Genomic DNA, 23,070 nt, shown 5'->3' on the forward strand with positions numbered 1-23,070 from the left:
GGCACTCTGTGGCTCGGTATAGAGATTTTTGATCAAAAAGACTTACTCTGCTACCAGGACTTGTAAGAGACAGGCCAGAATGAGAATAATCTGAGCACAAAGAGGGTTGAGCAGCCAAACTGAAACCAGCATGGGACAGACGTGCTCTGTGAGCTTCCAGAGTACCTACACACGGCCTGTCTCAGAGTGCGGAGGGCCAAGCAGATAGGGGTAACATTGAAGTTTCTTATGAGAGTGTTGAATGAAAATAATTGTCACTATTATTACCGTTCTCTGTAGAGGGAGGAAGAGTGCAGTGCAGCGCACAGGACTGGCGCGAAACAGGTTGACATACCAGTTCTCACAACTTTCCTTGCCAGTGGGAATTATGGTGCTCATTTTCCAAAAAATGAAACTAAAATGAAGAATGTTCTAGTAACTTGCCCGAGATCCCACAGCTGGTACATGGAGGCACCAGGATGCCCATGCATTCTTCCCGACTCACAAATCCACCTTCTTTCTACCATGCTCACGCAGTGTAGACCCCCCCCCCCCGGCTCCATGTTTTAAAGGCTCACCCAACCATCTTCCTTCTGAGGTGAGGGACAACAACACTTTTTGTTTCTTGAAGTCGGATGTGAGAAGTTTTGTCTTCAGCCAACGCCTCTTCACTGCCTTAGCAAACCTCACGTTAATTTACTGGGTTTTTTGAAAGGAGAGAAAAAGAGAAAATGTTCCACTGATCTGACTTCAAATGAAGAATAAATTGAGATGAAACTCTACTCAGGAAATGTAGCAAATTAAAACGTGTAGCTCAGTTATGGTCAGTGTGCTAGAAACGACCAAGAGCGCCTTTAAAACCTGCCAGCACTGGGTGACAAGGGTCACACTCAGATACCCACACTCTTTGTCTTTAGTGACAAAAACTGAGGGCTTTGTTGACCTTTAAGATGGTTAAATGTTATCAGAGTTGATTATTGACCATGCTTACCACTAAAAAGTTTGAAAGGGCATTTTATTTTTATTTTTGTAAAATGCTCATTGTAAAAATGGAAAAATTTAAGCAGTATAATTTACAAAAAGGGGAGGGGAAAGCGAAATTACCCCAGATCCCACCATTACCACTTGGTGACCATTCTTCTAGGCTGCTCCCTGTAAATAGGCACAACATGTGTGATTTTTAACAATTTTTACAATTTTGGAATCATGCTACTCATGCTATTCACACACCTGTCGAGGACAAAAAAGAGCTCTTTTGAAATAGTCTCTCCCCTTTCATTTTAAAGAAAGGAAAACCCAACTTTCCTTTGGAGAGTGCAGTGGGACCCATTTTATAAATATCAGCTTTCAAAGGAGATGTGTCTCCCTCTCATGGCCCTTGCGAGGATTGTCATCAATGTTTCAAGACTTGAGTTGTGTTTTTGCAACTGTAATCACAAATGGTGTCAAAGCTAGAACTTGTCCAATGGCCATGATGAAATCCGACGTGGGGCCAGAGTACCTCGTCTGTCCACGGAGCAGGAACAAGCACTGGAGTAGCGTGGCACCTTCCCTTCTTGCTGCTGCTCTGGTGGGCCGAGTAGTTCAAGAGATTAGTGTGGTGGGTGAGAAACATAAATTAGGACTAGAGAGGACTGTCCCAGTTTGAAACGCTTAGCTCTCTCCACAGTTTCCTCTTTAATCACAGCTTCAGGGCTGTGGTTTTCATAACGCTGTTAAAGGAGCTGATCTTAGTGGCCAAGTGACTCTCCCTCAGCCTCACTGAGTCATCACCCAGGCTTCTGGGGAGGAAGGGGGAGGCCCTCGGTGGAGTGTGATTTCCCTTTAGAGAAATTAGCAAATGGACCAATCACTTGTCCTCTTGTCTGTTACATCCAAATTTTGACTTTACAGATTAGTTTTGGATGTTGGGAAAATATATCTCTTTGGAGATAAAGTTGAATTTTCTTATCTATGTATACGCTGAACACAGATCCTGTGTCAGGCAGTATAAACACGGTCATTTTCTGTAAACAGGATCTTAGTGGTTGGATGGTTTTACTTTGTCTAAAGGCCAAAGGCAAAAAAGTTATGCTTTACATCCGAATGAGCACCTTTTGATTGCATAATGTTTTCCTTTTTCTCTCTCCTCTGTAGTACATAGTAGAATGTCATGGGATCACCCTTCTCCCCCAGTTCTTGGGCATGTACCGGCTTAATGTGGATGGAGTTGAAATATACGTGATTGTTACAAGAAATGTGTTCAGTCACCGTTTATCTGTATATAGGAAATACGACTTAAAGGTGAGCTTTTTGTTCATTTTTATTAAGTAATTAAGCAACTGTTGTAATTGATCTTGCTAATCACTTAGGAGGTGCTCAGAGCTTAAAGCTACCAGGCAACTAAACTAGTAAATCTTGCCTTCGAGGGATGCAAGGATCACTTGCTAGCTTTACTGGAAGACTTTTGCACTTGTCAGGAACAACGTGATTTTCAAAGAGCTATTGATTGAGCAACAGCTAGGTCCCAGGCACTGTTTTGGTGCTGGGAATAGTAGGATGAACAAAATGGACCAAACGTGACCCCAAGGAGCTGACATTGTGGTGGGGACGGACAGACAATAAGTAAAAGCAGCGAGTAAATCCTGTAACATAGTGAGAAGGGGGAAGTGCTGTGGATAGAAGTAAAGATGGGGAAGAACGGGGGCGGGATACAGCGTATACAGGGTGTTGGGGATGGTTTCACCGGAAGCTGACACTGCAGCAGACCCAAAGAAAGAGGGTGTGAGCTGAGGGAGGGGCATTCCTGGCAGAGGACACAGGCCCTGGGACCGGCTGTTTCAAAGACTTTGGGTGAGAGGCACAGTGTAGGAATTCTGAGGGGAGAGAGCTAAGCTGAGTCTTTGGATCACTGACTTCAGGGGAGGATGTCGGTGTTGGGAGATGGCAATCTGTGACCTGCCTGCCTGGCAAATCCAGCTTGGCCATTTTTGTAAATAAAGTTTTATTGGAACACTGCAGGGGCCAGTGTTTCTGCATCACGTGTGGTTGTTTTGTACTCTAATGGCAGAGTTGAGTAGAAACACAGAGACTGCTTTGAACCACAAAACCTAAAACATTTGCCAGCTGACCTGTTCAGGAAAAGTTTGCCACCCTTTGGTCTTTGCCAGTAGATCTCAGATTTTTTTTATCTCAGACTCCTCCACTCTTAAAAGAAGACCCCTGGTACAGCTGGTGTGGAAAACAGTATGAAAGTTCCTCAAAGAATTAAAAATAGAATTGCCATATGATCTAGTAATTCCACTACTGGGTATTTGTCCAGAGAATACAAAGACACTAATTTGAAAAGACACACGCATGCCTATGTTTATTGCAGCATTATTTACAGTAGCCAAATTATGGAAGCAACCTAAGTATCCTTTGATAGGTGAATGGATAAAGAAGATGCATGTATGTGTATACACACACACACATATTCATATATGATGGAATATTACACAGCCATTAAAAAGAACAAACTCTTGCCATTTATAACAATGTGGATGAATTTAGAGGGTATGATGCTAGGTGAAGTAGGTCAGAGAAGGACAAATACCATATCAATTCAATCAAGTGGAATTTAAAAAGCAGAGCAAACCAGCAAATTTTAAAAGGGACAAAACAAAAAAACAAAAACAAAAACCCATGTTCTTAAGTATAGAGAACAAACTGATGGTTATCAGAGGGGAGGTGGGTGAGGGATGATGAAATAGGTGAAGGGGATTAGAAATGCACTTGTCCTGATGAGCACTGAGTAATGTATAGAATTGTTGAATCATTTTATTATATATCTGAAACTACTATGACAGTATATGCTGATTATGTTGAAATTAAAATTTTTAAAAAAGAGGTCTCCCAAAAGCTTTTAGTTATATAGGTTGTATCTACTGCTATTTACATTGTTAGAAATTAAAATAAATTTTTAAATGCTTACTTTATTTACAACTTTAAAAATCATTACATTTTTTAATGAAAAAATCATTACATATTTTTATGAAAAATAGCTGTATCTTACAAGTAAAAAAATTTAGTGAGACAGGTGGCCTTTTTTTTTTCCTTTACATTTTTGTAAATCTCCCTAATATATGATTTAATATGAGACAGTTGGAATGTCCTATCCGGTTGTGCTGTCTGTTGCAATGTTATGTGATTGAAGTATATGAAGAAAGACCTCACACAGATACATAGTTGGAAAATAGGAGGGTAGGTGTTTCAATAACTTTTTCAGAAACTTTTCGATATTCTTCCTTGATATTAGGCTAAAACCTAACAAAAGGTGATTTCTCAAAGCTTAGTTACAATGCGGAATTAGAAATCACATCAGTGAACTTGCTGTACTTATTTCATTAAAACCCGCTGGTCTGTTTACAAGCTTTGATCATTTGAAACAGATGGGTTCATTGAGTGATGTGGTCTTCTAAATATGGACACATCTCATTATGCGATATCGAGAAGTCACATTAATATCACCACAAGTCTCATCTGAGAAGCCTTTAAGTACCGAGAAGCTCTCATGCTCATGGTGGTGGACACAAGTTTTTAAAAACTCTGATTTCCACTTGAAAGCCCAAATTTTACCACTGGCAACCAGCCCTGTGAGCTGTCTTCTGTGAAATGCCAGCACACAGCTCCCCCGCACACAGCCGAGTCCCACTCGGCTCGTCATTATTGAGCAAATATCAACCAAACGCCCAGATCTGAGTAAAGAGATTGCCAGTTGTTCTTTCAGGTAAAAATGGTTTAATGAAAAATGTGGCTAGTTGAGCTCATAACTCAAATCATCACAAAAATGACTTTTCTTATAACCTTTCATCTTCATAAACAAAAGCATTCTACACATATTCCCACAAGGAATATTGAAGAGATGTATACTCTGTGGTCAAGATTTACTAATTTCATTGCCTCATCAAGGACAGTTTTAGACATTTATATATAATGTACATTGTGTATGTATTTTATGATGAACTCTATTAGTACCATTTGGAGCCACTGGATTTGTGCTAAGTTGCCAACAGTTTTACCCACTATTGTTTTTGTAACATCCATGCAAATATCAAGACAGTGAAAAAAGGCTGATAATGTGTCAATATTATTAGAAAGGTGGTTTTGATTTTGCAGAGCTCTGAAGGGGTCTTGGGACCCCAGGATGCTGAGCACACTTTGAGAATAGTAGTCTAAGGGAGGAATTTTTGATTTAGGCTTATCTCCTTCTCTCTGGAATTCAGATAAACTGCATAAGCTTCCCAGATCCAGCCTTGCTCTGTTTTGTCTCCTGGAATCGCTCCTGATGGAAATTCCAACCACTCTCCAAGGGTCTTGGATACCATCTCTATGAAGCCTTTGCAGTGCTGCTTAGAGGAAGGACTCTGTGGAGCATTACAGGACTTTGTTCACTGGTCTGACTCCCCCACAGAATCAGCCAGAGAGAATTCTGAAGCGCCTGTCCTGGTTTTATCACTTGTTAGCAGTGGGTGGGTTGCTGAACTTTTATTGATACTCTGTTTCTTCATCTGTAAAACAGGGATAATTATACCTACCTTTGCGCTCGCACACACATGTATGTCATGCCCCGCATAATGTGTGGCCTATGGGAATTGGTCAATGAATTTGGGTAGTGACTCATCCATTCTACTAGTAAGTGCCTTAAAGGCAAATCTTTAGTCCTTTTTTTAATGCCCCTAAGATAGTGTTTCGTTCAAGCAAGCATCTAGGAAACATATCTTGATGTAAATTATACTTCTAGACTGGATAGTATAGTTTTAATTTGCCTCAAACTTCCTTAATTTCATCTCCAGTTTTTAGTTTGTAGAATAAATTCTCTTCTTGCCAGTACTTTTCGGTTGTGATGGAACCTGGACATCTGGCATCATTTCATGGCTCAAACTCTTGGCCTTGACTTACTAACCTTATTTTCTGTTTCTGTTTGAGTTTTATTTTGAATTCATTTAAATTTGAGTGAGCTCCGGGCACCTCCCCGCCCCCACACCCTATGCTAATGATCTGCATTTACATGGAGATGAAGCTTCACCGAGAATCAGAAGCAGGGTAAATTTTACTGCGGGAGGGAAAACAGCACAGGGACCAGAAACTTGGCTAGAGATAAAAAGAAGAATAAGTAGTTTCTTCCTCTGACCAGGAGCACAGACAGTGCTCAAATATTGCAACTATCCCGTCTTTTTTTTTTTTTCTTTTTTTTAATTTGGAAGCATTTTGTTAGAAATCAGTGTGTAAAGGAAGATGTTTGTGGTCTGTATTCAAAAATCCCTTTTAAAAAAGGAAAATGGACCATTACAAGTGGGAGCTGCTGGGTTTGTGTGTGGGGGGGGGGTGCTGTGGTTGTGCAGTGGGACCACACATTTCCCCTCATGAACAATTTACACTGTCCCTCATCACTTTGTGGATCAGCTTTCTGCCCCTCTGATGCATCCCCCAGAAACTCAGAGCACTTCCCCAGGGCTGACAGCAGATCTCTGGGGATGCTGACCACCAGGGGGAAGGAACATTGACCTGTGGGGGTGGAGGTGGCGGGGGAACTCTCTTCATAGTCGGCTAATGCAAAGCTGCAGGGCAATAAATGCCCATCTAAGAAGTGGTCGGGGAAGCATGTCACTCTGCTGACCTGAGCTTGCTGGGGTGGCCAGCGCCATGGCTGGGGGGGGGGGTGGTGGTGATGTGGTCGTGATCCTTCTCCAGCCATTTGTTTAGGGAATGCAGGCATTGCTGTGTGAGATACGTTGAGGAGCACAAAGAAGAAATTGTTCTTGTTGTTATTGACATTGCTGGGGATCCACATCTTCCAGACAAGGGGACCTTTCCCTTCTTGAGCTCTACCGCATGCCCCTGTTGGTGTCTGGGTGGGCTTGGGTCTTCTCGGACAACCTCAGAGCGCTGAGGTGTGTGTGGCTTTGAAAACCAGTGCGGCAGCGTAGAGTTGTGCAGATCAAGAAGCATGTTTTCTTCCCCTTGATACCTTTGTGCTTTGCTCAGCCTAAGGCCTGGCACAAAGCGGGGTACAAGTAAATATATGTCTGAAGGGATTCCCAGAGTGAAGGGGGACAGGAAGGGTCCACAGGGTCTAACTCAGAGTAGTGAGGACATGTCCATCAGTAACCCTGAAACAGGGGAGAAGGGCAGGCAGAGGGCCAAGACGGGCCCGCGTCTGGAAGATATAATGGAGGGAGGGGGCATCTAATGCCTGGGTGACTACTGCAGCCACGAGTGGCCCACATCACCTTTGAAGATGTAAGGCCAACCATTTCTGGCAATAGAGGCAAGAAGCAGAGCATGGTTTTGATTTGGTGTTAATAAGTTATCCTTCAAGGGGTGCCCGTGAGGACTCAGTAAGTTAAGTGTCTGACTCTTGATTTTGACTCAGGTTGTGACCTTAGGGTCGTGAGATCGAGTCCCTGCTTTGGGTTTGGTGCTGAGCACAGAGGCTGCATAATATTCTCTCTCTCCCTCTCCCTCCACAACCCCCCCCCCCACCTTTTTTATGCTCTCTTTAAAAAAAAAAAAAATCATTGAAAAACAAACAAACATTACTGTTCAAGTGATTGTCAGGTTTTCTGATTTCCACCAGGGACACAAGAACCAGAATCTGGCTCGGATGACAAGCTAGGGAAAGGGTTGGAGATGAGCCAGCAGGAATGTCTGCAGAGGGGGGAGTGCCCCTGGGGCAACGTTGTGACCTAGGAGGGGACAGAGCTTCCTCAAGGCACAGCTCCAGGGCCAAGGGGGCGCTTGTTTATTTCTGCGCTCTGGCCTGACACACTTGCGTATTTTCCACGTGTGACACCCGATGTTTTCATGATGGTCTCTGTGTTTCAGGGCTCCACCGTGGCCAGAGAAGCCAGCGACAAGGAAAAGGTGAGTACCCTGACTCACCCCTGCTGCGGTCCTCTCCGGCCTACTCTTCCTCTCCCACCTCCGGTGGCGGTTCTCCTGTCCCCTCTGCTGTGCCAGGGACAAGCCCGACACTGACCGGAGAAGGCTTCTGCCCTGAGCTCGCCCACGCTCTCTGTTGGGCACTGAAGCAGTTCTGTTAGTTTTATGTGTGGTTGAAAGAAACATTCCGCATGCGACATGGTCTTGAAAGCACAGTCACCTGTGCAGTTACAGGATCCGGATGCAACTCCCGGTCAGCCACCAGGGGCCTCACACCGGTTGTCCCCCGCCCCCATGGGCGTTCGGGAGCTCCAGTCCTTTCCATGCCTCTCCTAAAATGAGTGTGTTGAGCTTTAATTTCACCTGGAAAAAGGTTGGCTCCGACAAACTTCAAACTCCTTTGCAGCTCTAAGACAGGGTGAGAGGGCTTCTGACGAAGAATTAAGCATGTGGAGACTGTATCTTTTCTTTTTCTGAGTCACTGGACAGCAGGTGGTATTTGAACCACATTTGGCTTATGATGCAAGAGTATAGACAGATTCAGCTGAAATCGGTTTGATGAAGCGATGGGAAGTAGCTTTCTGTATGGAAATCGAAACTGACCAAAATCCGTATTTGCTTAGATGAAAAGTACCTCAAAATTCTCAGTTACCCCCCTGCTCATCACCTGGGCAACTTTGAAAGCAGGGCTCAGGATTTTTGTTTCTGTTTTGACTTTAAATTATGAGTTTATATTATTTTTTAAAGATTTTATTTATTTGATAGAGAGAGAGAAGTGGGCAGAGCAGTAGGCAGAGGGAAAGGGAGAAACAGGCTCTCTGCTAAACAGGGAGCTCGACATGGGGCTCGATCCCAGGACCCTGGGATCATGACCCGAAGGCAGATGCTTAACTGACTGAGCCACCCAGACACCTCTAAATTATGATTTTAAAAAATCCTCTTCCTGTCTGGATTTGAATTTTACATTTTGGAAATCTCCTGTTCTTTGTTCACTCAGAAGTATTTGTAAATTTTTTTCATGGTTACCATCCTAGCTTCAGGGGCTAAAATAAGGAACCACGCGACACATCTAGCAGGCAACACAGACATTAAAATAGGCAATGAGTTATCATGTGATAAGCAATTTAATAGAGACCACGTACACCTGACTTATGCTCGGGGGGTCAGGGAGGGGCTTCCTGGGGGAGGTGATGTTTGGAACCCTGAAGGACAAGGAAGAGCTAGTTGGAGGGAAAGGTGAGACAGAGCATCCTGGGCAAGAGGGCAGAGGGGGAGCACTTGGCCCTTTAGCTGGAGGGTGACATAAGTCGCACCAGTTGGAAAGGCTGTTGAAATAACCCCGATAGAGTGGTGTCCTGAGCTAGGTTGGTGGAAAAGGATAGGTTCTAGGGAGATTGGGAAGAAGAAGCCACAGAGGCCAGTGAACAGTGCCAGGGAGTGTGTGTGGAGGCAGGGCGGGGTTCAGGAGGACTCCGTGTGTCTGGTTTGGACCGCGGGGAGAGTGGTGGTTCCACTCACTGAAAGAGGAGGGGTTCGAAGCGTCAGTGTGGCACTAGAGCAGAGATGGCAGGAGGTATGAGAGGCTCCAGGGAGGGTTTCAGCTGAGGAAAAAAAGGGCTTGGAAAACCTCACAGGAAGGATGATCAGCAAAGACAGGGAAGTGGCTGAGGCCACCCAGGACGAGTATATGGAATAGAAGAGAAGGATGTCTAGAAGAATCCAGAAGAACGTCATCACTGAAGGGGTGGGTGGAAGGAGAGAGTCCTGCAAAAGATCAGCCAAAGAGACAGGAGACGAGCTGACGAGCCAGGAAACTTCAGGTCATCAGACATTTCAGACATTCTGTTCAGACATTTATGGACTATCTCTTGTGAGCAAGCGTTTCTCCAAGCACTGTGAGAAACACTGCCTTGAGTAATGCCCCTGGTCTTGGGAGACTTGCACTCTAGTTGTAGTCCAGAAACCAGAGGAAGAGAACGGTCCCAGAATCCGATGCTTCTGCAGGGTCAAGTAGGATGAGGACTGAGACAATTCTCCATTGGACTTACCACCAGGGAACTCTCTGGTGACCTTGTCCATGACAGTGGGTGAAGAAGTGAGGAATGAGAAAGGAAATGGTGGATCCTTCTCTGACCATTTGTACTTTTACTGTGCACTAGTGAATATATTTTTACACTTCCAATCTCCACATAGATAACCCTGAAGTCACCAGCTTTGGCCAAAAGTTTGCAGAAACAATGGACTGCCAACTTCCATGTTGCTATGACGAAATGTTTGTCCGTGTGCCCAAGACCCAAGCGAGTATTTAGGTTTTACTCCATGAGAAACTCAGAGGTTTAGTAGGATTGGGATTTTTCTCTTAGGAGAAAATATGTGGACTGTTTGGAGAGCCACACAGACTTTTCGGCCTCCTAACAGGAAGCCAGCCCCTGGGTAAGAACTATGGTGGTGATGACAGCTTCTGCTCCACGCTGGTGGCTCTGTCCCAAGTCCCTTGAGACAACGGCTAGCAGATCCCACTCTTTTCCCCCAATTCTGTTCATTTTCATTTCTTAAGGTTTGATCACCAAGGGCATGGTCTGCTCTGACAAAAAACATTGCCAAGATAGACAGAGACCATGGGGTTGTTTCTGCTGAAGCCAGAATCATGAAACGAGTCCATATGTGAAGGAAAGCCATGAGTATTGGACATCCCTGACTCTGTAACATTTCATCAGATGCAGACCATCCAGTTGCCGTCCCTCCCTCCACTGTTCTGCCTGCAGGACCACATGGTTTCCAGAAACCTGCGGCATTCGCATTTCTACTGCCCACCTCACCAAAAATGCTGAGCTCTTTACTGGCATAGGTTTCTGTGAAAAGAATGAAATTATAGAATTTATCTAATAGAAAATCACTTTTCTGAGGAGACTACCTAGGATGCTTTTAACCTGTACTCTGTGTTGTTCCTCAAAGCATCTCCCCTGGAGGTAGGCTTAGAGAAGTCAACCATGGGAAGGACCTCACGACACGACAGTTGGGAGGCCCACGAGCTTCAGTTCCCGCGCACCTTCACACAGTCAGTAGCAGAGGTGAACCCTTACCTTCATCTGGAGATTATTTTTTTTACAATGAATTATGGAGTCTTGGGATTTAGGAAGGTCAATAGTAATACTTGGTATTTGCTGAGTGTGTACTACGTGCCAGAGTGTGTTTTACATTTTACATGACTCAAGCCATCTCATCCTCCCAGCCATCTTACGAGGTTGCGCCATTATTACTTCCTTTGAGTAAACGAGCTTGCTTCACAGACAGGTTCGGTGACTTGACCAGAGCCCCAGACTTACGATGTGGTGCAGCCAGGCTTCTAGCCCAGGGCTCACGTTTCTAACCGCTGTGCTGTTGCCCTCCGAATGTCTGGCGTGTCTCAGTCTCCTTTTTTAAAAGGACCTATTACCAAAAATGCGTAGCAATCCCGTGAATCATGAAGCATTCCTGCATCGACAAAAACAATGTTTTGGAGTTAAATAGGGTACAAGAGCAGTTCGTTCTGAGTCTTGGTTTAAAAATTTTCAGAAGTTGTGAAATAAATCGTTTGGTTTCTTATTGTGTTGGCAAAACAACCGATTCACATTTCCTCCATTTGGGGCTTTTGGCGTGTTTAATAACTTCGGTCGACCGTATGTCACACTGGGTAAGCATTAAAGTCATCTACACCATGGCCCTGAGGAAAAATCCAGTGCTTTCTGCCTCCTTCCAGGCTCTGGGTTATAGTTCTGCTTCCAGAAGGAGCAGCTCCAGAAGGCCACCCACCTGCCCTTCTAGTTTACAGGCGCTCCCCGGGCAGGGGCAAGAGGAAATACCTTATAGATAAGGAAGTAAAAGTCATTAAAATTTGTAATGGATAGAGACTCCTCCTGCCTGTGTAGGTCCAGGGGCATTGTGGGGCTCGACACAGTAGCTGGTTTATAATCTGGCCACAACTGAGGCGACAGTCACCAAACTGTAATATGTAAAAATAAATGAAATGTATATAATGGAGCTGAACTCTAAAAAACATTGTTTTTTTTTTTTAAGTTCTAAAAAATTTCTTTGCCTTTCTCTTTCTGTCAGTTTTCAGTTTTTCTTTCCATGAGCAGTTAACATTTTGCATCTTCCAAGAGGCTCTTCTTTGTCTCCACAAATAAAACCATAATGTTATCAAAACAATCGCTCTTCTCTCTGGGTAGAACCATTGGAGGAAGGCTAAAAATATTTCTTTTCTACATTTTCACCTTTTATGAATGAAGTCGCACGATCTGCCAAAAATCGTTCCATTGCTACCCTGTGGGACTGTGTTCTCTAAGAAATGATTGTCATGGTGCAAAGAATAATTTTCGTAAAGAATTTCCATTGACACGGCTTAATTAGTAATCTCAATTGTGAGTTTTCCTTTCATCCGAGTCATTATAACTGTTTTAATTTCCCGTACTTTCAACTTGTTGATGACAAGTTTTGAAACCGTCATTTCAAATATTTAGTGCTACATAGGTACAGACGAGTCCCCTCCCTTCGATTTCAGCTTGACACATAATTAGTGTGATTTTCATTAGCATAATAATGAAGATGGAACCGAGGGGAATAAAGAAGTTACGTCGCAACAATAGTGGCATCACTTTCATGGCAACAAGTATCCGAACACGCATGTACAGATGTCTTGAGTTTTGTTTCTTTTTTTAAAAGCAGAACAGTGCTTATTTTTTTCCTTCCTTTTTTAAGCCGTTGTCAAATTCTGACAGCTGCTATGACTTGTTTTATTCTTTAATTCTTCCCTTTTTAATGGAAGGGCATCTTCCATTCATGGCTCCAGCAGTTTAGCTGCCTCTAAATGAGACAGAGAAACACGGATCTCCCTGGTGGTCGATCTTTCCACAGCTGCGCTGCGGTTCCACTGTGACATCAAATTAGTAATTATAGCTGAGCGGGGGCTGCTTTTGACAAATGACAGCCTGAGCATGCTGCCAGCAAGCAAGCGACGCAGCAGGGAATCCGGGGAAGTAAAAGAAAACATAACTGGACTCACTTGATTTCTGGGGGATTTGACCTGACTCTTTAAAGAGCCCATGTTCTTGAGGGAGAGAGTCCTGGGGATTTGCACAAATATGCATTTTGTTCATCGTTCTGCACACTTCTCCTCAAAACTCGGGTCTGATTGTGTGAGGTAGAGCAGAGCGTGTATAATGGAGTCACCGGGTCACAAGCAGAAGATTCCTTTTAACATCTAACCTGCTCCCTGGGGCCCACGTGACCGGAAACAGCTGCCCCGCGGTTGGCATTTGTGTAACTCTATCGGCAATAATCATTGTTGACACTTTGATAATGGGCCGCAGAAAGCTGCCTTGTCGATTCTCAGGCATCGTGAATTGCACCAGCAATTAAGTGACTGTCACCATCTCTGACATTACGGACGGAAGGTTCTAGAAGAATTGATCATTAATACCCTTACATTGAGAAAAATGCTTTCCCAAACCAGTTTTCAGCATTTCTTTTGTGATCTTTAAATTGTAACAAATTACAATTAATGATGCCCTCTCTCTCTGCTTCTTTGGGATACAGTTAAAGGCAAGGTGACAAAGCCGCTGGACAATAAGGGACACAAGCACAGCAGCATGTCCTTTCCTTCTGGGAATCTTTCTGCCATCAGCCAGTGATCAGTTAAAACAAGATAATCATGGTTTTTGCACCCCAAACTCAGCTCATGCTTTAACCTTCTTCTGTAAAATCCCTTTTCTTCCCAGATGGAAGTGAATCATTTCCCTTTGCCAGCCAGTGCTAGAAATCCCGTTCCAGCCCCCAAAATGCCAGGAATAGCTTCCTGTCAGGGCAGAAGCAGGGCCTATTCCTCTTACGTTAAAGGCAACACGGGTAACATCTGCCTCGTGGCGTAGAGATGTTTTATTAAGGGGAGTTTGCGGGGACGGCCCGCGAACGGCAGTCACGGATCTGAGTCCCAGCCCCTGCTGTGGCATTAATGGATGTTCGGGGGTTGGGGATAAATCATTTCACTTTGTCATCACTCGGAAGATGAAAAGATGGGATGGTATCATTGGTTCTCCTGCTTCAGTGTCAGAATCTCTTCTTTCAAACGAAGCCCTCCCCCGCTGCAGAGGCACAGATCAGCAGCACAGTGGGCTCTGAGAAGTCCTGGACTTGACAATCACTCAAGTCCTGTCTGTTCCAGGTATGGCTGAAGGCGATTGCTAGGATTCATGGAAAGAATGTTCAGAGCTGTCATGTCAGCAGATGCCGGGGCAAACCTAAGAACCCTACAATGTAAACCTTAGGGGATAGTCTGGGAAGTGGAGTTTTTAAGATTCAGCTCATTTGGAATTTGCTAGAAGTGGCACATGAAGAAAAAGGGGTAACATGCTGGGGTCCTTGTGAGCACCGCCCAGGCAACAACATTCAGGTCCTTAGGCCTGTCTGGCTTACCGTGGCGTGGAAACTCTCAGTTGCCTTCAGTTCACTTTCACGTCTCTGGGATTAATTCAACCCTGGGTTTCCCAGACAGGCCAGGAGCAGTGCTGCTAGATATCGGTTGTTTTTTTTTTTAAAGCTGACAACTCTTACTCATTTGGTTCCAGAAAGAGTCGGGGTGGAAAGAAAACTTTAAAATTTAGAACGGGGACTGAATTTTAGCCAAGCTGCTACAGATGCATGCTTTTTAAAATAATATAATATGGGACACCTGCGTGGCTCAGTCGGTTAAAGGACGGACTCTTGATTTCAGCTCAGGTTATGATCTCAGGGTTGTGAGTTCGAGCCCTGCATCTGGGCTGCTTAAGATCCTCTCTCCCTCTCCCCTTCCCTCCCCTCTCTAAAAAAAATAAATAAATGAAAGTATAAAATAAAATAATAAAATTATGATGTTCGCTAGGTTAGTATTAAGACAGAAACCATATAGTACTTAGCCACTTAGTACTTCCTAAATTTTCAGACTCAGATTTCTTATATTATCACCACCAACATCTGTGCAACAGAATCTTCCAGTCAGATCATAACAACCTATTTTGTGGGTCCTACCTGCAGGTTAACTGTCCTGTCACAGCCCCAGGAGGAAAACCAAACTGTCCCTATTGATACCACCCACTGCCAGTTAAAGGGCCATTACATTTTGGAAAGTATGACAATATTTGAAAAGCAATATATTTCACATTTTAAAGATTGGCTTGAAAATCTTAGGATAAATAAATAACCAACAGCTGGGCACTGCCAGCTCCAACAGTTCTAAGGGCTGAAATCACTGGGGTTTACCGAGTTTTGTGCTACTTAATCGTAGTCTGGTTTCACAAGGGTGTTGAGGTTTCTTCTCTTTCTACGTTTATATATAGACAAGTTCAAACCAAAAATGATGAACCTTTCACATGCAGATGCTGGTCACAAATGTGTTGGTTCTCCTTGTGGAAATTACAAGGTAGTACTGAGCTGTGGGATCATTTTCCAAGCCATGAACTTGCATAGACATTCCGCTTATGTTAAAGAAGGTGGTTACATGCACTTTTTGTGAGAAAGCACCTGTCATCTTTGCTACTTCTGTGTGAGCTTTACCCATATTCACTAATTTGTCTTTTCGTGTATCAAGTTTATGGCTTGGATGTTTTGAGAAGCAGAACTGATTTTATTATAAATCTCTAACCTCTCTTATTACCCTAAAATTGATACCACATATATGATGTTATTCCATCAAATTATCTTTATCCTAGCTCCAAAGTAAGGATTACCTAAAATTCTGTCCCTCACAGAAATATTTCTGGAGACTATATTTTCAGCCCCACAGACTGTGATTTTTTTGAAGTGTTTTGGAAAGCCTGCTGAAAGGGGTTTTATTCTTTCTCTTAATTTTCATTTAGGTGAACTTGGAATAACAAGTAAATCGGGAACATAAGCAGGTCTAACATGAGACAATAATTAGTACATTTTTTTTATGTTGTGTATTCATCTCCCAAGTGTGACAATACAGCCCATCAGAGGGATACCAGGCTGCAATCTTTGATATCAAGGCTTACAATTAGACTTTAAAAATGGGTTGCCACATGACCACATCGAACAGAAATTCATTTCTTTCTGAAATACAAGTCTTTTAATCACAGAGGACTATGCCTTGCATTATCCTTTGCATTGAAACCTTCTGGTGCCAAAATCCTGTTCGTATTAAATACTCAAATGTGACAGGAGTATGTTCCATTTTCCTGTTCTGGTTTCTGTCCAGGCGAAAATGAAAATGTGGCTCTATGTTACATAAATTTTGGCTCTTTGCGTTTTGAATATAGGTATTTTTTTTAACTTTCCTACTGCAACATAAAATACGATAGACTCTTTTAGCATAATTTAATATAATTGTAGCATAACAATAAAACCTAGGATCATTTTCATTTGAATTCTCTGTATATGAAGGATGTTTTTGACTGTGAATACAGATTTCAAATCTTTGTGATTTTTTAAAAATTATTTCTGAATCCTCTAAGAGATTATTTGATTTTTTTGTTCTCACTAAAAATAAGAGTTCTCTATCATTTCTCTGACTTTACTAGCCATTAACATATTACTAAACTCCACCTGCATGATAGCAATGCTATATCACATCCCAGAGCCCAGTGAAGTAGATAAATATTTATATGTAACCAACAGGTTGACTTCCATTTGAAACAAGATGTAAGTTCCTTTGCTAAACATTTATTTTTGGATCTGTTTTCAGAGAATATGTAAAATTTTTACTAATTTGGAGTCTTAAAAGTTTCATTAACAGCACTATTTTTATATTGGAAGGGCAGTTCCAATGCCTTGTTTTGTTCTGTCTTGTTTTAATCTCCTTTCTACCATTCTTTCTTGGCCCTTCCAGGATCCATGATTTCTGGCCACAGAAGCTCATGGTTCATTTCTAAAAATGAGAGTTCTGAACTCGGTTGTGGTTAGTTCTGCATACTTTTTCCTTTTTTTTTAAATCTCAAAGGCCAATAAATAAATAAATAAATAAATCTCAAAGGCCCTGGCCAAATCTGTCCTTAGAGATCACTGATGTGTTTCATTGAACCCTCGGGAATAATAAGTATTTAAGTTCAGAAGAATTTATACGTGTAAAATACCCACGTGTTGGTTATCTTCAGGCTCTGACACAGTTGGGTTTATATCCTGACTCTCACGGCCCTGATTATGTGTGTTCAGTTACACAGAAACCATTTCTGACCGTGACCAATATTGTTACGTAGTTATGTTTCTTACTGATGAAGAGTATAGACTTGCAAGGGACAGATTAAGCAGCTGGTTCAGAACATCACAGCTAGTATAAAAATGTTAAATATGCCAGACTTTTAAAAAATCTTGCTCTGGATTTATCAGCCGTGAGTTTTTCCCCCGGCTACACAAGCCATACTTGAGAACATGACCAACAAGTAACACTGACGATGTTTGTCACCTTCCATGTGGCAAACACTGCCCTAAGCTTTTTATGTGTATGAACTCAACTCAGGCTCACACTAGTGCTGATTGCTAATCCCCGTTTAAAGAGGAAGAAACCAAGTTACAGAGAGGTCAAGTAACTGGCTCAGAGCTCCCCAGCTAATCGAAGTTTCTGAGCTCTAAACCGGGCAGCCTGGATCCAGTTTGTGCTCAGAATCTGACACTCAAGTCTGTGTCCCGTGCAGGACTGTGCCGAATGGACCTGGCGTCTGGCATCCCCCTGCAGGAAAGTGTGAGGGATATGCATCCTGGTAATTTTTATCCAGGCGATGGAAGCAGGATAGCTAGGTTGCAGAACGGTGTCTGCTTCTGCCTTTGGTGTCTTTGTGCATTTACATGTTGCATTAGCAGAGGTTGAATGTCGTTTTGAGTCCAATCCACCCCAATAGAATTACCTCATTCCAAAGGGAAAGTAACCTTGCCTGACTCTAGCAGAGTTTGGTTGTACACAGCCTCCCTTGGCTGGCGGGGGTCCTGGGAGCAGCTCCCAGAGGCCCCCGGGCAGGAGCCCCAGCCCGGGGCAGGCAGGGTGGGGGAGGGTGACGGAGCTCATCTTTCTTGGCCTCGCTTCCCCGCAAGTCCCTTGTGTGGTACCGCCATTCCCCTGTCACACTTGGAGGCTCCCAGTCTGCACAAAACTGGCCAGGAGAACTTAATTCAGAGGGAATAAATAAAGACTTAACCTACTACCACTTCAGAAAGGTTGCTGACCGCTGGCTGGGAGCCAGCCTCGGAGAGTCCACAGTTAAGCGATTCTGAGCTGATGTCTTTAGCTCTGGCGGTTTCCTCCGCCCTCTGGCTGGTTCTGCATTGAACTAGAAAGGGTATGAAAGACACCCACAAAAGAACTAGACCAGGGACTTCAAGGCTTTCAAAGCTCTCCTAAGTGCAAAGAATCGAGTGTTGCAAAGCGAAGGGTAGACTCCATTGCTCCCCACAGTTACCCCCTGGGCTGCTCTGCAGACCTCACCTTCGTGGGCTGTGTAGCCGGGAATGTGGAAGCTCATTCGCTCACAGCCTAGAAGTTCTCAGCAGTTTAAAAAAAAAAAAAAATTGTGTTTAAATATAAACACATCTCACTATCAGAAGGATATATTGAAATCGTTCTCAAAGCTAAGCAATAAAAAAGAAAAAAGACAATCCAAGAAAGACTCTCAACAATAGAGAACAAACAGATGGTTAGCAGAGGGGAGGCGGGCGGGGATAGGGGAAACAGGTGATGGGGGAGAAAGTGTACAAGTACTGGGACGCGCACTGAGTGATGTGTAGAACTGTCGCACCGCTCTGTTGTACGCCTGAAACTCACGTGACACTCTGGGGACTACACTGGAAATTAAAATTTTTACAAAATTTTATAAAAGCTAAGAATAAGGTTTTCTTGAGCATGAATCTCTGGCAGGTGACTTTAATCTTTGTCACCTAGTTCTTAGAAGAAAAGAACAAAGTTTTTTGTTGTTTTAAGAGAAGATTTTGTATGCAGTCTCTCAACCTACGTTTTTAAATCTGTACAAGCCGGTGAACGCTCAGGTCGACGACGGTGAGGACAACGAGCAGCCCTCGGTAGTTAAGTGTGTCACACAGGTGTGGGCGGAGTTCTCAGAACAACTCCCACCCCCGCACCTCTACCCCGCACCCAACACCGACTGAAGCGTCAGGAAGCCCGGGTTCCCCTCTCCACGTGAAAACTGGCTTCCTAGTTGCCCTTGCCAGGCTGTGAGACCTTAGTTCAGACCTTGTAACCTGCATAATCTCTCTGAACTCAGTTTCGTGTCGGTACAAACCTAAGGGTAATAGTTAAGGTTGTTGTGAAGGATGAACGAACCGATGCACTGAAATGGATCCAGGTGAAATGCCTGTTAGCACAGGACCTACAGCTGCTGGTGCTGGGTGGTGCCTTCCCCACTCCGTGCGTAAGACCGCGGTCTGGAAAGCTCCAGAAACCTGGCCCCGGCCCCGGACTGGTAGGGCATAGAGCCAGGATCTGGAATGTCGGGATTCACGTCTCCCACGCGCTGGCGGTGCTCCCAGGCGCTCTGGCCCACCGCAGACCCCCGGGGGTGGGTATGTGTAGACCCGTGTTGGATTCCTTCAGCAGCTGCCCTGCTAAGGATCTGCCCTTGCCTCTTGAGCTTTTCGGTAAGCCCTTTAGTCTTCTAACCAATCTGGTTGCCCTTTCTAAAACTTGATCCAATCTAAATACGTCCCTAATGCCTGTGAAATTCACAAGTGAGCTTAGTGAGAGAGTGCAGGGTGCCCCGAGTTTTATGAGCTAGGATTAAGTTTTCCCTGTCACATGAGGTAATCTTGCTGGGGTGAACCCGGAGTGGCATTCATCTCCATGAATGTGCCTGGAATTACAAACACCTATCCCCTGTGTCATTTACTGCCTCGGCTCTGCTCTGACCTCCCCGGCTTCAGGTTTCCCTTGCTCACGCAGAACCCCAAATCCCTCCGCCCTTCTTCTCTTACACGAACGAAGGGAGCTGTGGAGTTGAGGCTGATACCTTAATCCCTATCACAGCCACCCCCCATCACCGCCACCCACACACACAGACGCCAACACCCAGGGTGTCCCCTTAGAGAATCCCTTCCTCCATCTGTGTTTATGTGCGTGGATCTGGCTTCAACCCTTTCTTCTAAGGCACTTCCAGTTTTGTATTTTGGGTGGTGGTTCTCACGGCTCTCTGGATTTGTGAAACTTAAGATTCTTGTATTTCATTTGCTATGAAACTGTGTTGCGTTTATAATTGTGCTAGAAGCAGACCTTCGGGTAGAGTGTGGTTGACTCAAACATTTCACATTAATTTGCGTCTTCACATGTCGGGCTTTTTATGTCATGTTTATGACATTTTTAAATTATTAATGACAGATTTAGGGAGTCAGTCTAGCAGGCCCCTCCATAGTTTTTGTGAAGAATGTCATTGTGTTTTTATTTCCTCAAAACTCTGACTCAGCATGAAAGTATTTGAGAGTAGATCAGTGTCCCCCAAGTATGATTGTTATTTATCTGTCCATTTTGCATACTCGTGCTGCCTTGTTCTTTGTTTTTTTTACCTACTTGTTCTGTTTTTCTCTCACACTAGATCACAGACCCCTTTAGAAGTGTTGACTTACTGGGTCGCCTGGGGGTGGCTCAGTGGGTTAAGCCTCTGCCTTTGGCTCAGATCATGATCTCAGGGTTCTGGGATCGAGCCCCGCATTGGGCTCTCTGCTAAGCAGGGAGCCTACTTCCCCCACCCCCTCTCCCTGCCTCTTTGCCTACTTGGTGATTTTTCTCTCTCTGTCAAATAAATAAGTAAAATCTTTAAAAAAAAGTTACTCATTTTTGCATTCCTGTACATAACGGTCATTCAGTAACTGCTAATTGAACCAAACCTTTGGACTTCTGATCCTTGATATACCTGCTTTGTAGAGATTGTTATTTTGGCAGTAGTTTTATCAAATTAAAAATTGCAAAACGTTTGAGGTGCCTGGGTAACTTTTTAAAAAGTGTCTGCCTTCAGCTAAGATCACAATTCCAGGGTCCTAGGATCGAGCCCCACATGGCGACTCCCTGCTCAGAGGGGAGGCTGCTTGTCCCTCTCCTTCTGCCCCTCCACCCATTGGCATATACTCTCTCTCACTCAAATCTTTTTTAAAAAATTGCAAGACTTCAAATTTTTGCAAAGTTAAAATGAGTGGCAGCTATAAATTTGGAATCCCATAATGTATATGCATATATGTGTGCATACGGACTGATGTGAATAGTTTACAGAGAAGGAAAAGTGAGCTGTCCAGGCATTTGAAAGATGGTTCAGTAGATCTATGCAATAGAACCAATAGTTGTTACTGCTCTGAACAACGAGGGGGGCCGTGTGGGGAGCAGGAAGGAGAATATGTTGTTTCCTTGGATTATTTTTTTCTTTCATTTAGCTCACACTTAGGAGAAAGCTACTGAGACATTCATTGGTATACTAAGTGTCTTCTGCTGGATTCCTTTCGGCTGGAAGAAATAAGCTATGATTAGTTGACAGGAGGGGGGAGGGGCTTTGACTGGTCTTGAACTCTTCCAGAATGCAGGCTGCACGGAATGAAATAGAATAAGCCACACTATTTTAAGATCCTATGCGCATCTTATCCTAGAGCATAAGCTAAAGGTTTTTACTGCTTGTGACCCATGTTTCGATGGTCACCCATGACTTTGTGCTGTGACTGTCATTTTAAGGACAGTGTAGTTGCCAGCTCGCGCCTTCTGGTTTATTTGTAAAGGATAGAACTGCTCATCTTAATATGTTTTGTGTTAGAAGAAGACATTGTCCTTTGGCATTGTCCACATTTTCTTCTTGGTGGGGTGGTGACCAGGAAGGCTTAGAAGGGGCAGATGGCCAGCGTCTGGGTGCATATTGTCCCTGACTGAGAAATTAGATAGGATTATGGATGGTGCTTTTCTGAGACAAGATAACCTGTTATTTGTAACATGAAGCCAGCAAAGGCTACCCAAAAAGTGTCAGGGGCGTGGAGTTGGGTTGTACCAGTAAGAAAATTGAAGGTTCCTGACAAAGAATTCCAAGAATACAAATTCTATACTTAGAAGACTTCTTGTAAGAGAGTGGATCTAAGAAAGCCGTTGGGTTTTTATGCCATGAGATCTATTGCAAAACTTCCTAATATGGAGTGCGTGCAACCCTCCATTCCTAGTGGGACTGCTTCCAGTGGTCGTAGCTCACTGGTGCCCCCTTGCGGTACTCAAGTCACCTCACATTTTGTTGCCTCCGGTGAGAAGCCCGCCGGGAGGGAGGCACGCTCCATATCCGGGCGTGGAAACTTCACCTCTGGGGTTGGAAGGCATGTATTAATTCGCTTTTATTCAAACATATTTCATTCCCTTTGTCGTTTGTTTTAGGCCAAAGAACTACCGACTTTAAAGGATAATGATTTCATTAATGAGGGCCAAAAGATTTATATCGATGACAACAACAAAAAGGTGTTCCTGGAAAAACTGAAAAAGGATGTCGAGGTAAGAAACAATCGACGTGAAGGACAGCCCCGCTATAGAATTGTCACCACTCTCGAGTCTCAGAAGCTTCTTCAGCCGTCCATTTAAATCTGCAGGCGAGGCCAAAATTCGGATTGTTTCATTGTGAAAATCCCATCCAAATAGGTGCCTCTCCTGGGTGATCTGGCTTAGGAAAGAGTGTCCTGCTTCGGCAGCTGCTTCCTCTAGACAATGGACTCAGGATGTCATCTGCGGGGCGTCCCCACCCTCGGGTTGCCACCATCTTGGTCGGCGGGGAGCCTGTGTGGTCACAGCCTGCTCACACGGACTGCCCACAGCAACCAGAGGAGGGTGACGCTGAGCCATGACATTCTGTCACACGGTAAAGCGTTTCAAAAACAAATGCTTAGTAACTGTTTGAATTTGGGGTTTTCTTCATCTAAACCACATCTCGGTGTTAGTAAACACAGCCCCGGTCCCCTGGTGCTTTAACATTTCCACCAGCTTCTGTGGAAGTGATGTCATTAGGCCCACCAGGCCTCACACGTGGTGGGGACAGCACCAAGGCTGTTCACGACACTAGCGGCACAGGGGATGGTTGTGACACACATAATACTGTGTGAACATGGGCTTTTCGTCTCTCGTGAGGGAGGTTTTCTTAACTGTTTTTGTTTAAGAATTAAAAATATACTCTTCCCTATCCTTTTGTTGATTTTAAAGGCATCATAGCTCTCTTGTGG

General features: G+C 44.0%; 1 protein-coding gene across 1 annotated transcript in view; it reads left to right on the plus strand.

Moving 5' to 3' along the window:
* Positions 1-23,070, plus strand: part of PIP4K2A (phosphatidylinositol-5-phosphate 4-kinase type 2 alpha) — a 172,367-nt gene that overhangs the window by 133,878 nt on the left and 15,419 nt on the right. Inside the window, exons 5-7 of the mRNA XM_045084981.1 lie at positions 2,116-2,262; positions 7,825-7,863; positions 22,238-22,351. Of these exons, the coding sequence (XP_044940916.1) occupies positions 2,116-2,262; positions 7,825-7,863; positions 22,238-22,351 (300 nt within the window). The remainder of the gene's footprint in view (positions 1-2,115; positions 2,263-7,824; positions 7,864-22,237; positions 22,352-23,070) is intronic.

Source organism: Mustela putorius, unplaced genomic scaffold (genome assembly GCF_011764305.1).
Source record: "Mustela putorius furo isolate JIRA1106 unplaced genomic scaffold, ASM1176430v1.1 tig00000827_pilon_pilon_pilon, whole genome shotgun sequence".
NCBI lineage: Eukaryota > Metazoa > Chordata > Mammalia > Carnivora > Mustelidae > Mustela > Mustela putorius.